We start from the raw sequence: 17,248 nt of genomic DNA on the forward strand, positions 1-17,248 counted from the left end.
CTATTTATAGTTGTAGGATGGAGGAGTTGTGATAAGGACGAGGCTTTGTTGACCAATCGAAATTAAGGTGACATGCCGATATTTGATTGGTCGGAACATGTCATTTGTACACGTGGCGTATCTTCATTGGCCTTTGATTTGACTAGGCATCTTTGCATCATTTTGACACGTGGCATGATCCTATTGGCTCCTTCGTTTGACTTGGCGTGCCACGTCATTTGACATGTGGCACCAATTTGGGCCTCTTGAATAAGATGACATCTTGGGCTTGACAAAGTGGGCTCATTATTTATAGCCCAAATTAATGGACTAGCCCAATAAAATCGAACCCATCAATTAAATCCATAATTATTGGACTTAAATGATTAATTCAATTAGATTAGCCCATAATATTTATTTGGATAAATCTTGAATTTAATATAATCCAAATCTCTTGTGGATTTAAATTTAATAAAATATCATTGTCCACAGAAACAACAAAGGATGACCCGAAACGTGTATAAGTTCAGTTTCTAAACCGTCTCCCTAAAAGTATCCGTAGGTATATATTCTGTTAAATTCCACCCTTTTTTTTTTTTCAATTATTCCAGAGAGAGACTCTTGAGCAGACAGGTCTTTCAACGCTTCATTTCTGTGCTTTTCTTCATTATTATGTTTTTTCATAGGTGGGGGTTAGGTATCAGTTTCGTAACCTAATGCCCATCACACTCAACAATTAACAAAAGAGGAAGAATTCAACCAATAATTGGGGGATTATCAAGTTCTCAACTTGAGACTTTGTCATATATTGTTGTAGTATTCCATAGCAGGCACTGTTTTAGGTCTAAACCCACATCAGATTCCAGTTTTTTTGTGTGGCTGAAAATAATTTCATGTGTATCATGGATTTATGATCTGAAGGTATATATTTGACATTTATGGATCACAAGGTAAGAATTGGGATCAATTGCCTTATTTTCTGTTCTATTTTTTGTAGAACTTTAATTTTCATTCCAATTTGGTAGTTTGGCTTGACAAAGTTTGATTTTTTTCAAAATTTGTTGCAGATTTGAGGACTTTATAGAGATCTTTTTCGATTTAAGGTTTGATAAATTGTGCTCTGCAATTTGGTGAAGAAAATTAATTGTCATAACGATGAAAATTTGTTGGCTAATACCACGTGCACGTCTGTGGCCATATACCTTTTTTTTTTTTAAAGTAACAAATATTTTGGTGCATAACTAATCGCATGTCTGTGAAATGGTTTCTCACTTCAGAATAACTCTAGCCCTTCATTTTACTCTAGAGACTAGAGTAGATGAAGGAAAAACAAAGCAACAAGTTTGAAGAGGATCACAAAATAAGGAACCTTGATCAAATTGAGAGATGAATTTGTTGTGAGAAGAGATTACACAGCATAAAAATAGTAATGGCAATTGACCTCTTTTTTTTTTTTTTTGTTTTTTTTTTTTTTTTTTTATTTTTTTTATAAGAAATCACATTTGATAGTATATGATTAAAAATATCATTCGAGCCATTCGTTTTTATACAAATACCACTATTTAAGTCCAAAATTCTCTTATGAAAGAGAAACATTTAGTAAAATCTATATTTCTTTCTTATGCAGCAATTTCAAATTTCAATTTTTGCATGGTGTATGAAATTTTCATGATGACAACATAATTGCACAGTAGCTTTGTTGCAACTTCTTCAACAACATGGAAGTGCTTTCTACTTAAACTATAAGGTAAGTTCTTTGACACTTTACAGAAAGCAATTATAGGATGGCTTTGAGTCTTGGATGCAACTACTAATTGAAGGTAAAGGAGAATTCGAAATGAGCCTTCAATTATGTGACTTTTGGTATTTAAATATGCTGAGAGTTGTGTGTTGTTTTGTGTCCTTTTTAATGTGAGAATTTAATTCTTTTTTGGCTTTGCAGGTAATCACGAAAGAGTCCATTTTAGCAGCACATAATGAGCGCATCTTTTGTCCAATTTTCTTCTTTTCAATTTGTTATCAATGTTAGAGATGTGAAGCATTTCTATAAATTTGCAAAATGAGTCATTTAAAGGATATACTATGAGTTGAAAGACCGGATTAAGTTATAATACTATTATGTTTCTTCTCCTTTGGTGATTCGTAGTCTCAAGTTGACTTTTTTCCCTTTCTAAAATCTAAAAGTACACTTTTTTGTTTCTGTATAGTAAAACTCAAGTCGAAAGTTTTCTCTACACAATGTAATTCCAGTGCAGATTATGTTAGAAAAACTCACTGGTCATTACTACTGAATATTTTCACTAAAATCAATCTTTAAGTTATCACATTATTCCACTATTTTTCCCCTTAGGTGTATAATTGAGTTGTGGAAAACATAATGTGATCACAATGTAGTTGACATGTTAATAACAATTATTCCTTCGTAACCCATACATTTTATGTATGGTTGATTTAATAATGTTATCCAATATCTCCTTATTTGTTTGTCATTCTTCATTTTCTTCCCAGTTTTATTAGAAACGATTGCTCCCCTACAATATGGAACCTTTTCAGATGTAAGAGAGCACTTAAGTACCATGTCAAGACATTATAAGGTATTGCAAGTATCAAATTCAAAGTGTAGGGAAAGTTAGAGCACACCAAGTTGAATCACTTTGGTTGTTGAATGTGCATTACCAATGTGTATACACTATGTCATATGCTTAAATCAGAATTATTTTATATGGAGGAATTGCTGCCTCCTCCATCTCCATTAAACTGTATCCTATCTTCTTATGATGTTTGAGGACAACATATATAAGTTTGTTAATGAAAAAAAAATATTCATAACTTTGTTCAAACACCCAAACTGCCCTCATCCACAGAACATTGATTCTGTTTTTTATTTTCATTTTCTTTAGGAGTTCTAACAGTTCTGCATCTTTTATTTTGAAGGGAGATGAGTTGTCATTGCAGAGGACACTAATATGATTCACCGGAATACACACAATTATGTTGCTTTGCTTTTCTATGCTTCGTGGTGTCCTTTCTCTAAAAGTTTTTGGCCAAATTTTTCTATCATGTCTTCTTTGTTTCCTTCAATTCCCAATTTCGCAATTGAAGAATTTAAGCCACGATTAGTGTGAAATGAATGTTTTGCATTGTATTGTTTTCTCTATATTATGCTGACAACTAAGAATGTCTTTTCAACACTCTAAGTATGGAGTTCATGGGTTTCCAACTCTCATCCTTTTAAACCCAACAATACGCATGCAGTATCATGGCTCTTGCATCCTTGATTCAGATTGAAATTCATGGTGGCACTATCGGTAATCGTGTATGTTAAATTGTATAATGGTGTCTTTGTCTGTAGCTGTAATTTGATTTCCATTGAAAGTTGGTTTCTGTTTGGTTTCTGTTTGGTTTGGACTGATATGCTTAATTGGTTTCTCTTTTGTTGGACTCTTTTTTTAATTAATTCTTTTCTTACGCAGCACAAAGCCTTTTCTCCTTTTTTTGTTTTTTTTTTGTTTTTGTTTTTTGAATAGAAATTTTTTCCAATTCATTGCCATAAATTTCCAGTTCAACAAAATCTCTTACAGAAACTTATGATATAGTTTAAAGCTTTTTGCGCAGAGACGTAATTGGCAAAAGACAAAATATAAAGAGATTTATCAAATTAATATTCTCTTAACATTGATTGCAGATCACCGAGTAAGATTGCCCTGATGATTGGTTAACTTTTCAATGCTTATGTGATGTTATATACATCCCTGCTATATCAATGTTCTGATCATGTGATGGGATGCTATGTTTTGATTCATGTGATTGGGAAACTATTTTTTTCCAACTCAAATGGGGAGATAACCACAATATCAGATTGTGGTTCACAGAATTCCCAAAGTGTGTCACTTTCTCATAGAATTCCTCTTCTTTCCCTGTTTGTGCATTTTTACTTGCCTTTATGTTCCAAAGATTGTACATAGTTGAATTAGTAATCAGCATTTGAGCAAAAGGAAAGCATCTGTGGCGTTAGAGATTGGATTCAACTAATTTAATGTGCAGAAACAAATATGTGTATTTATCTGCCATTACTTTTTCTTAGTATTTTTATCTTCTACTCTTGATGTCTAATCATCTCTTTTGTTTATGTGCCTTTTCCATTATCAATATAAGGTGTTTGAAGATGGATGTTGGACAATTGATGGGAAGATCGCAAGGATAATATTGATTTACTTGCATCGACATCTAAAGAACCTATCCTCTAATTGAGTTCAAATTACAATCCTTCTGCAGTACTCATTCTTGATAAACTCAGAAGTCTTTGTTTGAAACATACAATGAGTGCATGCTTATTATTATGTGCATAAATATTATGAAGAGCACAAAGACTCCAACATCTATAACGAGCCAATGAATATAACAAAACTAGAATTCTTTCATGCTCCTATGTGTCTACAGTATTTTTCAACTAACATTTTCTTACGATAAATTATATTTAAAATTCTCTTCGCAACGCGCGGATACGAATACTAGTTACACAAAAATAACGGAAGAATAAATTGATCAAATATTTTTAACTGGAGAAGTTCACAATCACACAGAAAGAGAAGTTTTTCTTTGACCAACTAATAGGATACTTATCCAAGGTAAAAGAAACTTGAACTTGTTATTCATATTATCATTCTACAAGAAATTATCGAGCATTTTTTTTGTGACTCTTTAGTAACGACATATCATTTAGTTTTAGTAATCCTAAGTTCATGAATTAAGAGAAGACTTTAAACAACTTGGAGGCGACTCTTTGCCAGTAGCCTTCCCTTTGGCGTTAGCACACGACGAGATCACATGTCCATGACCATTGTAAGCCAAGTTGATATCATTAAGGTGGATTTCCTGACAAGGAAATGAAGCACTGCAATCAAAAGTAACTGCTGCCGCTGAATTTGAAGTTCCCCTTATGTTATTGAATGTCACATCCTTGATTTGCACAGAGCTTACCGAAGAATTAAAGGAATATCGAATCATATATGTGATATAAAGAATATCCAATTGCAAATTTTCGTGTGTGACATGACGTAAGATATTTGTGTCTTAATGTACTAAAATATGCTTTCCAAGGAATTTTTTTGACAACTTCTCTCATTTATTGGCATAAATCATTTTTCCTATAACTATTTTAACTTTAAAATATACCAATTACTTCATCTAAGACTTATTCAAGAATTTCATCAAACACATTTTTGGATAATGTTTTCTATTCAGCAATCAATCATGAGAAATTATTTCCAAAAAATTATTTGTCATTGGACACTGACTTCCGACCTACACAACACATTAAAAATAAAGATAAAAAGAAGGGAAATACAAGTACCTTCCTGCTGCAATTATGCGTCGGACAATAATGTTGATCAATAAATATGGGATTCCAAACTTTTTTCATGATAATATCCTCGAAAGTTATAGTTGTAACGGTACCAGCACTCGATGGTGCCCAAGTCTTAATCCTCGCCCCATTTTGAGTAGCGATGAGAGTGCAATTTTTGACATGTATGTCCTTGACAACTTCATTTCGTGAAAGTCCTAAGCTACCAATGCTTATTCCATGGCCAGGGCCACAAGTCACTCCTGAAATGTTGATGTTTTTGCTGCCAGAGATCATAGATATACAATCGTCTCCAGTGGCAATGTTGGAATCCAAGACTTTTATGTTGGTGGAGAAGCCCATGTGAATGCCATCGGTGTTAGGGCTGTTGCCTGGTGCCTTTATGCTAACATGACTAAATGTCATGTTGTTGCAACTAAAGAGGTTGAAATGGAAACTCTTGCTATTTTTTGAGTGTATGTCGTGCACAACCGCATTTTTGACAAAATTAAATGTAAGTGTCTGGTTCAATTTTAAAAAAAGGCATCAGAAACAATGTTTAGTTGTTAATTTCACATTAAATCACATAAAGAAAAATTCCATAACCACCAAAATGATGAATGAAACAATACATTGTTGAATTATCATTTCTTTGACAAATGGTGAGTTTAGATGCCCTAGTTTCTTACTAAAATTAGTTACATTTTATTTATTCTACATTTGAGACTAGGTTAGGAGATATGAAAAAAATGCAAATTAATTGAGCCATGCATGTCTAGAACACTTTCACAAATATTAAATGTCTTTGTGACCTTGTAATAGAAAAGACTATCTTCGTCATTTTTCACTTTAACTTTCACAACATAACTAGGGCGCATAAAGAACACAGCAAAATAAAATGTATTATGAAAGAAACTTAATTTTACTGACCACAATTAAAATTTCAACTGTGTCAGATAATTATTCAATAGTAGATATTTTTTTCCAAAATTATACATCAAATAATTTGATTCAAGAATTTCACTAGTCTTTCATCTAATCCCTCATCAAATAAGCAATTTTTATTAAAATAAATGTAGTTAAAGTGAAATTCAACACAAATAACTTTAATCAAAATTGTAAAACATATTAGAATAAGTTAGACAAATAAATTAAAACTTACGGAAGGACGGACACATTTTTGCTTTCCCCAAGCGGATGCTCCTTGTCCATCTAAAGTGCCGCCTCCTTCAATCTCTAAATTATTCAAGTATTGAAAAGTGATCCAAGAAGAATGGCAGAATATTTTAGGATCTGTTGGAGCTCTAATAACCCCTTTGATTTGGACGGCCAAAGCCGATCCTTTGCATGGTCCAACAAAGATTGCACCATATACCATGTATATCCCTGAAGGTATCAATAATGTGGCTTTTCCATTCCATTTGCATGCATCCGTCCAAGCATTCAAAAACGCCTTCCATAATAAATAAATAAAAAAGACTTATTTAGACACTAAACTTGGCATATATGCAGTAGCCATTATATTATTATAAGTCATTTTATCAAAAAAGAAATCTGTTATACATGTAGATGTAGTAATGACTTAAATGAAATGAACCTACTGTTGAATTATTTCATAGCTAGAATAAATTTTAGAAGAAAGACGAAATTAACTTTTGTGATCCGTATGCCCTTGTTCCTTCTGACTTGTTCCTTATACTAAAAATAAACTTTCCGTTTTTTAACTTATACATTTTAGTAAAAAGAAATACTTATTATTTTCTTTCAATACCACTCTTATCATTGAGTAACTCGATAAAGTATCAGTAATAAAACTTAGATTTTAAAAGCATAATAAGAAAAGGTAATCAAGTGAATAATTAATTAGTCAAAATATGTGTTAGTTTAGAAAACTAAGATATAATTAATTATCATTTTCCACCTTTATCTTTATTCTTATAAATGTGCAGAGAGATTAATATAGTAAAAGAAGAGTAGTATTAAATTTGGATCTAAAAAATAAATGTGGCTGAGTTCAATTTTCCTTTTTTTTTTTATTTTTTTTTAGGGCCGTGCAAGAAATAATCAAGTAAAATGGACCGAAAGGAGTAGTTTCTCAAAGAGTGCCAAGTCAACAAGAGAGACAAGTAAAAAGGAACCGAATGAGTTTGTGTGTCAATTTATTATATAGATATTTTAGGTTTTTTAACTCGTATGAATTGGACAATAACTAAAGATGCATTAAAAAGTAAAATGGATGTTCTCACCTTACTATTATCTGTCACTCTATCTCCTTTAGCACCATAGAGAAGCACATTGAAGACCTTGTCCTTAGCATTAGTACACACAAGAACAAAGCCTAATATAAAGGCTATTTCAAAATAAGACTTTGAAGCCATTACTTTTTGTTTCTTTTTGCTCTCTTCACATGTGTTTATATACACCTCCATTTTATCAAATGATCTTTCCTTCATGAAGTTATTTCCTTAATATTATAAGAACTTTTGGATTTAGTTACTTCAAAGACAGTTTTTTAGATTTGATGGATTAATAAGAAAGGAAAGTGAATAGATATCTTGACTGAATATCATGGTAACTTTATTAAACTGCCAGCTACACTTATTAGATCTGTTAGGTTTTAATATTTTCTTAGAGGCTGTTTATTTTCCTGGAAATCAACGTCATTATAAATGAGGTAATTTCCACTCAGTAGCTCAAACTTACGTTTTGCTAACATTATCTGGGACTCAATATATTCTTGATCAACTAGCTAGGTTATCTCCCAATACACCGTAGATAGTGGGGTAAAATGTGTCAATCGATCAATTCACCAAGCATTGTTGTACTTCAGACAATTCCTATGGCGTCCAACCCAAAATAAAAATAAAATAAAAAATTGAGTGGAAGAAATTGCGGATGTGGGAGGATTGCAATAGGAAATAGTAAAATCGATTATTTGTGTCACGGCCTAAATTTGCAACGGTTGTGAGAGGATTGCAATATGCAATAGTAAAATTGATTATTTGTGTTACGATATAAATATGTGAGTCGTGATAAATGCATAAAGAGCTATTGTCCAATACATGAATTCGATGCTTCTCAATTATAACTGTCTAGAATCAAGACGATACCATAAAAATGTATAAAAGTCTCCAAAGTGTGTAACGACCCGCTTGGTCGTTTTATGCCTTTTTACTCTTTTTTTCCAAAATACACTTCCCGTAACTTCATCATGAAGGGGATGGATGGATGACGCGATTCCCAAAGCAATCGGGTGAATTTCAAATTGTGTTTAGAAAATTTGAAATTAAGTCCTTACGAGGAAGTTTGACCAAAATCAACATTGGGGTAAATGGGTCCGTATCGAACTTTCGTCGATTCCATTAGGTCTAGAACGTGATTTATGACTTAGTCGAGTATTTGGTTCGATTCCTGAGAGGCTCGGGTGTGATTTGGATTTTCGGTTGGAAATTAGTGAAGTTCTTAAGTTGAGTTGACCGCAGTCAACATTGGGTCAAGACAACCCTGCGTTAATGTTTTGAGTGCGCGAGCAACTTTGTAGTGTGTTTTACACCTCGTCCATATATCGCTTCATAAGAAGCCATTCGACTTTGGAATGATAAATATTATTAAAAGCAAACTCGATAAGGGCAAGTGATCATCTCAATTGCCTTTGGAAATCCAAAGACATATGCTCCTAACATATCCTCAAGTGTTAGAATCGCGCTCACCGACCGTCCGTCCTCCGTGGATGGAATGTTGTGCCGAGGTTCACCTCGAGTGCTCAAATCCTTTGAAAAGACCTCTAGAAGTTCGCCGTAAACCGAGCCCTTTGTCGGATATTATGGAACCGAGACACCATGGAGTCTAACTCTTCTTTTTATGAACCCGGCATAGTCCGCAACCGTATAAGTAGTTATAACCTGCAAGAAAATGAGCCGATTTCATAAAGCTGTTCTTAATCACACATATAAAATCTAACTAGTGATAAGAACGAGGCAAATCTGTAATGAAATCCATATTGATTATCTCCTAATTTCACATCGGAATGTCTCTGAGCTAATCCGTCGGGCTTCTGATGCTCTACCTTGACTTACTGGAAATTAGGACACTGAGCCATGAACTCAGCAATGTTCTTCTTCATATCATTCCACCAGCACACTTTCTTAATGTCATGCTACATCTTCGTTGAACATGGATGACTTGAATACCACGAATAATGTACCTTTGCCATAACCTTGTCCAGTAGCCACGCTACATTTGGAACACATAACCGGCCTTGATATCTCAGAACCCCATCATCCCTCAGCTCGAGAACTAAAGTCTTATTTTGCTGAACTCCTTCTCTAAGCATAACAAAGTAGGATCTTCATAATACCTCCCTTTCACCTCTGCTACCAGAGATGATTCCCGCTGTATTCTGAACAGCAACGCTTCCATCGTCTGAGTCTAATAGTCAGACTCCCAAACTGGCTAACTGATGAAGTTATCTGACCAACTCTCTCTTCTCAGCTTCCAAATGTACCAAGCTACCTATAGACCGACGACTGAGGGTGTCAGCCACAACATTAGCCTTGCCCCGATGGTATAGAATGTCAACATCGTAGTCGTTCAGTAACTCAGACCATCTTGTCTATCTCAAATTCAGCTCCTTCTATTTAAATATATACTGGAGACTCTTATGATAATGAGCAGTAAATATATCTACATGGGCTCCTTACAAGTAATGTCGCCTTATCTTTAGTGCGTACACCACTACTGCTAACTCTAAATCAATAGTTGGGTAATTCTTTTCATGCTTCCTCAGCTTTCTTGAAGCATATGCAATTACCTTGTCGTGCTGCATTAAAACACAACCCAACCGGTACCCGAGGCATCACAATAAAATGGATAACCCATTGTACCTTCTGACAATGTCAACACTAGTACCGATGTCAACCTATTCTTCAATTCCTGGAAGCTCTGCTCACAAGCATCAGACCACTAAAACATGGTCGGTTTCTGAGTCAGTTTCGTTAATGGTGCTAAAATGGAGGAAAAACCCTCTATGAATCTACTGTAGTATCCTTCTAACCCCAAGAAACTACGAACCTCCATCAGAGTCGTGGGTCTAGGACAAGTCTTTACAACCTCAATCTTCTGAGTGTCAACTCGGATGCCTTCTTCTGAAACAATGTGGCCTAGAAATGCTATAAAATTCAACCAGAATTCACATCTAGAAAATTTGGCGTACAACTTACGATCTTGAAGTATCTGTAGCACTGCTCGTAAGTGATCTGCATGCTCCTCTTCTGTTCGTGAATAGACTAGAATGTCGTCGATGAACACAATCACAAATATATCCAGGAATGGCCGGAATACACTATTAATCAAATCCATAAATGCTGCTGGTGTGTGCCCAAATGACATCACGAGAAACTCAAAATGACCATAGCTGGTTCTGAAGGCCGTATTCGAAATATCTTTCTCTCTAACCCTCACCTGATGATACCCTAATCTCAAATTAATCTTCGAAAAGCACTTAGTGCCCTATAACAGGTCAAATAGGTCGTAAATCCTGGGAAGTAGATATTTGTTCTTTATGGTAAATTATTTAATTTTCGGTAGTCAATACACATTCTCGACGAACCATCTTTCTTTAGCACTAACAACACCAGTGCACCCCATGGTGAAATACTAGGACCAATGAGGCCCTTCTCTAACGGATCTTTCAACTGCTCCTTCAAATCCTTCAGCCCAGCAGGAGCCAATATGTAAATAGGAATAAATATCGACTGGGTGTTTTGAAGCACATCAATACCAAACTCAATCTCCTTCCCTAGAAAAATACCCGAGAGCTCTTCCGAAAACACATCTGGATATTTATTAACCGCCGGAACGGACTGCAGGGTTGTTAGTTTTGCATCCACGTCTCTGACTCGAATAAGATGATATATACATCCTTTGAGATTAACTTCCTCGCCTTGAGGTAGTAAATAAACCTACCCTTAGGTTTTACCGCATTGCCCTTCCATTCTAGGACTGGTTTGCCTGCAAACTGAAATCTCACAATATTCGTTCGATAATCAACTGTGGCATAACATAATTCTAACTAATACATGCCCATGATAACATCGAAATCGACCATCTCTAATTCAACTAGGTCTGCTGAAGTGTGATGGCTACAAATTACCACCGCATGACCTTGATGCGGGAGAAAAGAATCGGTAAGCTTATCCATGATACGTCTTCTCCGACTTTTATGTTTCTCATGTGTATCGGATGGTATTTAGGTTCTAATACAACTTTTGATAATGAGTAGAGCGCGACATCTTGCAAAGCCTATCTATGTTATGAAGTTTCTTTAAGTTTCCTCCTTTAGCCTAACATATATCTCACCCTTAAATTGTTACAGGTCATTCGTGTGACGACTAAAAATTACCACTGCATGACCTCGATACACCCATCAAGCAATAATCGATTCACCAACTGGTGTAGATATGGCAAACGGCTTACTTATGTCACACCCCAAACTGGAGGGGTGGGACTGGCACCCGGACCTTACTTGTCGAGCACCAACCTGTAATACTCAACAATCCAACCTAACAATAACGTGGGCCGACAAGGCTACCATATGATAGTAGAATAGTAAAAAGATCCCATCAATGAACAACACTCGGGACATAAGCATTCATACATACATATATATATCTACGGGCCAATGAGGCCACCATGGAAACTATACAGCAAAACATAGGCCGACGAGGCCACACAACACTACTATACACAGGACATATATCGGCAAACCTCTATGATCTGACAACAGTATCATGGTTGGGACAGGGCCCTGCCATACCCAAAATACATATACATAGAGCTCATAACCTACCAACTCAAAAGGGCAACTCCAGAAAGAGTGGAGTGTGTTAACCAATAGCTGAACTGAACAACCTCCTAGGAAGGTCCGTCCTATTGACTACCAGGATCTGTGGGCATAAACGCAACGTCCATGCAAGGGAACGTCAGTATGAATAAAAATACTGAGTATGTAAGCAAGAAGAACATACGTGAAGCATAGATGAGGAGATATAGGAGAAGGAATCAACATGAAATATATGAAATGCAATACGTATATAACGCCTGTGATATACGTATGCTATATAAATGTGTATATAACGCCTGTGATATACATATACTATATATGTGTATATAACACATGTGATATACATATACTATATATATGCGTAAATAACGCCCAGGTGTTATAGACGCATATGATAGTATATGTATATATGTATTAGGAACATTAGAAACAGAGTTTGAGCCCTATCGGAGTGACGTACGGTCGGTAAACCTCTGAATACCGCTATGTAGCCACTAGTCATCATGAATCTCAATAAGAACTCAAGAACCAAAATATCATGATTCAATAACATTACAATAGAAGGAAAGGACATGAGCTCTATAACTAATATGAGTAGACTCACTATGTTGGAATGTTCGTTTACGTTTCATTTCGGTTGGATTCATGCCAAAAGAAGGAAAAGGAAGGCCTTAACATACCTGAGATGATTCGCTTGAAAACCCATCCAACGCAGCCCGTATACTACCTCAATATACAATAATGACAATCACACTTTCGTTATGCTAAGGAAACGCTAGTATATCACGTATATCGAGCGATAAGCTCATTATATAATGAATCAGACAACATCTCCTCTAATTCTTCTACTTCCCCAAGTTCAAAACAACCAGAAACATACTAGATCCACCAAATTCTAGCTACAACACAACTTAGAAAATCACCAAACAGTCCATACCACAACAGCATCAAAATACTATTTCCCATTATAAATTCTGTGTTTCTCATCCCACAATTTAGCTATGACCTGGACGAATTTAAATATATCTAGGAGAGGAGAATTATTACCTTATATGTCAAGAACTACTCTTCTTCCACCTTACTTCACTTCGAAGAAATCTCTGATTTGCTATTACCTGGAGGAAAGCGATGTTAGTTTAACCTTTATGTCATTTTTTCGTGTTTTTTGCTTTAGCGAAAGAGGATTTCCCCCCTTCAAATGTTGCTTTCCCTTCCTTCATAGATTGAGAAGGAAATATATATATGTATGTATATCTCTATATATAGTCAAACGTTGTTGTACAACAAAAGTAGATGTTGTCCACACTTCTCCTCATAAGTAGAATCTCAACAAAATATATATATATATATATATATATATATATATATATATATATATATATATAAACAAGCAAAAAGAAACAAGAATAAAAGCCCAAATGATGTAGCCTCAAAGCACACTCTCTGGAGTTTATCGCAGGAGTTTGGGGGTTCCCTGGAGAGTTGTGATGATAGTAAATGATATAATAAGAAGAGGCCATACAGTGCAGATGGAACACATATTCAGAGAAAGGAATGGTCTTGCAAATTTTTTGGCTAACTATGTTTTTTATTTTGCAGGTATCAGTTTAACAATTTTCAAGAGTTACCATCCATGGTTAGAAGACTACTCAACACAGATAAGGCTCATATCCCAAATCTGAGAATCAGATATGTCAGAGATACAATACTACAACAATCTTAAGGACAAACAGTACAAGAATTACAGCTGAGATGCTTAACTAAGCACCAGTTGTTACTGCAAATTCCATTGAACTGATATGGACTAATATTTGGTGAAAACAGTTAGGGAAATTCTGTATGGGTGGTATTAGTGTGCATGGATGATCATCCCCATGCAGGAAATCTCTAGTATGTCTAGCTAAATTGTAGAACCAAACTAAGATAATGGCACAATGTCAACTTGCTTCATTTGTAGTTGGAGCAAAAAACTAGACTGAGAGCTTGCTATAATCTTGGAAGCCTGAAGGAAATTCAACTGACTTGATTCCATACCACTTGGTGAGAGTTTGGAGGTGTGAAAAATGGAAGATAGTCAAGGCACTAGGATCTCTAGCTTTCCCTTTCATGTTTAGTTTGATGCTGTAACTTATTTACTGCTTTCTTTGCCTTCTATACTAACCATTCTTGTTAGTTTTCTGTACAGTTTTGATTCTTTTTTTTAATAAATACCCACCAACTTTGGTGGTTTTGGTTAAAAAAATGTCAAAACACACTCTCTTTCAAGATCTCGTATTTCTATTTCTTTAATTATATATCTCCACCCAAATCAAATTCATAGCCCTTCAAAAACTATAGAGTCCTCTTTCCAGAATTCAAAAAGTATAGACTATAAATTTCAATTCCTGACTACTTTATCCTCTTATTCATGCCTTATACTTGATCTTCTTTTTTATCAACAATACAATCACAGATCATCATAATATTTCACCCAAGCCTCGGATATACTCTAAGTCTCGTAACTTCTTTTCAACACTTAAAAATTTTTCTAATCAAAATTAACTATACCATAAACAAAGTCTCACTACATATTTTAATAAATAATTAATTTAATCTAAGTAACCACTACCACTAATCTCACGTCATGAGCCAGGTCCAAATAGAATATTGTGTAAAGTTCTTAAGTTGGTCTCAAAATTGGAAATCTTGAGAAGCTTTGTACTAATAAATTCTATGGTTCTCTTTTCATAAATATAATGTAATAGTATTAAATTTAAAAAAAGGTAGCTACTGTAAGGTAAAGCAACAAGAAAGAATATAAGTGTTACTACCTTAATTTTTAAATATAACTCTCAAATATACTTTTCTGTACTTGCTAATATGACATATCTCTAAATCTCATTACCTTTTTGCAATACCTAAGGATATAATCATCCCACTCTTTACCCAACAACACTCAGATAAATACTTCCATCCATCACTATCTCGACTTTTATCTGCTACACCTCCTTTGTCTTAGCTAAGGTTGTGTCTATCGCATTGGAAAATTTGTCCCATCTTAACAATTCTCTTACACCTACAAAGATTTCACCAGAGTTTTCTTGTTATTATGAATGTGCCGTTTTTATACCTGTCTCAATTGATCAACAACCACACCCTACAATCACCATATATACACATACTATTGATATGCCACCTTTGAAGGAGGTGACGATTCCAAAATAATGTGTCAGTTAGAATGAAGTGACGGTCTGGCGCGTCTGGATGAATATAATAAATATGTCACGTTGAACAAGGTGACCGCCCAACATAGTCCTAAATATATATATGATACATCAACTTGTTCGAGGTGACGGTCTGATAAGTCTGGATGAAGGGTGGATGACCCAAATATAATATGATAGGTCACCACAAATGAGGTGATAGTCTGGAGAGTTTGGAAGAATCAACTATAATAAATATGTCACTTCGAACGAAGTGACGGTCCGGTGTGTCTGGTTGAAGGGTGGATGACCCAAATATAATAAAATACGTTACCTTAAACTAGACGACGATCTGGTACGTCTGGAAGAACCAAATATAATAGATATGTCACTTCAAATGAAGTGACGGTCCGATGTATCTGGTTGAGGGTGGATGACCCAACTATAATAAGATACGTCACCTCGAACGAGGTGACGGTTCGGTGTGTCTGGATGAAGGGTGGATGATCCAAATATAATAAGATACATCGCCTCGAACGAGGTGACGGTTCGAAGAGTCTGGATGAATATTATAATTGTTACATCCCACCTTCCAAAAAGCTAGCATGTCTCGTGCCTTGTAATATATGCTCATAAAGTGATAGGGTTCTTGAGTTTATGGAAGGTGCAAGCCATGACGAGAACTTGTCAAAGGATTGAAGCTATTATTAGAAATGTTATTTCATGTATACAAAGGTCTAAGTTCATGGGTAACATATGACAAGTATTAAAAGGACTAGAGGTTAAGTGAATCGACGATGGAAGAAGGCACTGGGCAATGCAACTCGACGAACCGTTGATTGAAAGACGGGCCATCGTTCTTCACCGTCGAGCTGCCTTCTGAGAATCAGAGGCTTTTGTCACTCGGCGGTTGCAAGTCCACGGACTGTCGAACAACGACGTTACCGTCGAGCTTCCAGTCGTTGTGAGGTGATGGAAAATTATTTAATTACTATAAATAGAATGGACCACGGCTTGGAGTCATATTTTTCCTCCAAAACCAGATTTTTATAGACCTTTCCAGTTCTCTGAACCCTCCCAAATTCTCCATAAACATCTTAAACTATTTCAAGTAAAGATCAAGCTTAGAAATCTTTACTTGGTCACATGGAGGGGAGCTTGTTCTTACTTCTAGTTGAAGTTGTGGTGGATAGGCTTTAGAGTGAATTGTGTGAAGTGAAGTTCTTGAAGATATAAATTATGATTCTCACTTTATTTCTTATGTTGAGTTGATGAAAAGGCTTAGCAAGTCCCAAATGTGAAAATAGTTGTGAAAGAAAGATCATAAAGCATGGTGTGACAGTTGTTGGTATGGATGGAATTCGAAAAGAAGTTGGGTAGAATTGATTCAAGTTTGAATGTAATATCTTGATTATGTTATTGTTGAAATTATTATTGGCGATTGGGAGTTGTTTGGAAGACTGGTGGAAATAGAAGATGTGAAGGAAATACTGCCCAAATTCCCTTAACCCCAAGTAGTCTCAAAGATACATTATATATATGCGTTGGTATACATGATCAATTAAGGCTTAACTAAGGTCATATATCGCCATGTAGGGGGAGACGGAGACAGGCTTCGAATAAGGAATTCCTTCAAGTAGCCGATCGGCGATTTAAGGTATGTAAGGTGTTCGTTTCCCTCTTTCTTTGGCACGAATCCAACTAGAACATGAACACGAGCATTCCATAACAATTCATTCTAATCATGTATCACTTTTTATAGATGCTCTTTATTGGATTACTTACTTGTCTCCCAATTAGTTTGATGTACTTTGATAATTCCCGAAATATTATCATGTTTATCATCCTTAAGTTATTTCTTTGGATTTGACACGAACTCCATATCATTCGGAGGCTACCGAC

The 17,248-nt window shown here is 35.2% G+C and overlaps 2 protein-coding genes across 8 annotated transcripts; one reads left to right on the forward strand and one right to left on the reverse strand.

The window, feature by feature from the left end:
• Positions 1 to 876: 876 nt before the first annotated feature.
• LOC132032779 (5'-adenylylsulfate reductase-like 4) lies at positions 877 to 4,400 on the forward strand. 7 transcript variants are annotated; one of them, XM_059422489.1, is made up of 5 exons: positions 883 to 1,405; positions 1,607 to 1,799; positions 2,488 to 2,573; positions 2,914 to 3,100; positions 3,156 to 4,400. In XM_059422489.1, the coding sequence occupies exons 4-5, from the start codon at positions 2,946 to 2,948 to the stop codon at positions 3,265 to 3,267; spliced, it is 267 nt and encodes an 88-aa protein (XP_059278472.1). In that variant the 5' UTR covers positions 883 to 1,405; positions 1,607 to 1,799; positions 2,488 to 2,573; positions 2,914 to 2,945; the 3' UTR covers positions 3,268 to 4,400. The 7 variants fall into 7 exon arrangements, 1 of the variants encoding a protein (XP_059278472.1); XR_009408593.1 differs by having other exon boundaries at positions 1,607 to 1,726; positions 2,914 to 4,400; XR_009408595.1 differs by lacking the exons at positions 2,488 to 2,573; positions 2,914 to 3,100; positions 3,156 to 4,400 and having other exon boundaries at positions 907 to 929; positions 1,047 to 1,082; positions 1,257 to 1,405; positions 1,607 to 2,090.
• A 91-nt stretch (positions 4,401 to 4,491) lies between these two features.
• On the reverse strand, positions 4,492 to 7,701 carry LOC132047374 (exopolygalacturonase-like). Its single transcript, XM_059438425.1, has 4 exons — positions 7,570 to 7,701; positions 6,486 to 6,776; positions 5,337 to 5,845; positions 4,492 to 4,969 (listed from the first exon to the last, which is right to left on the reverse strand). Exons 1-4 carry the CDS (start codon positions 7,699 to 7,701, stop codon positions 4,720 to 4,722), a joined length of 1,182 nt encoding a protein of 393 aa, XP_059294408.1. The 3' UTR covers positions 4,492 to 4,719.
• Between the last annotated feature and the right edge of the window lie 9,547 nt (positions 7,702 to 17,248).

The sequence above is a fragment of the Lycium ferocissimum genome, chromosome 2, assembly GCF_029784015.1.
Source record: "Lycium ferocissimum isolate CSIRO_LF1 chromosome 2, AGI_CSIRO_Lferr_CH_V1, whole genome shotgun sequence".
Lineage (NCBI taxonomy): Eukaryota > Viridiplantae > Streptophyta > Magnoliopsida > Solanales > Solanaceae > Lycium > Lycium ferocissimum.

Bases quoted from the DNA above. Each gene is read 5' to 3' on its own strand.
- LOC132047374 (XM_059438425.1), bottom strand. From the start codon at position 7,701: ATGGCTTCAAAGTCTTATTTTGAAATAGCCTTTATATTAGGCTTTGTT. The intron at 6,777-7,569 runs GTGAGAACATCC...TTATTATGGAAG, and splicing joins GAGTGACAGATAATAGTAAG to GCGTTTTTGAATGCTTGGAC. The intron at 4,970-5,336 runs GAAGGTACTTGT...TCGATATTCCTT, and splicing joins CCGACGCATAATTGCAGCAG to TAATTCTTCGGTAAGCTCTG.
- LOC132032779 (XM_059422489.1), top strand. From the start codon at position 2,946: ATGATTCACCGGAATACACACAATTATGTTGCTTTGCTTTTCTATGCT. The intron at 3,101-3,155 runs GTGAAATGAATG...CTGACAACTAAG, and splicing joins GAATTTAAGCCACGATTAGT to AATGTCTTTTCAACACTCTA.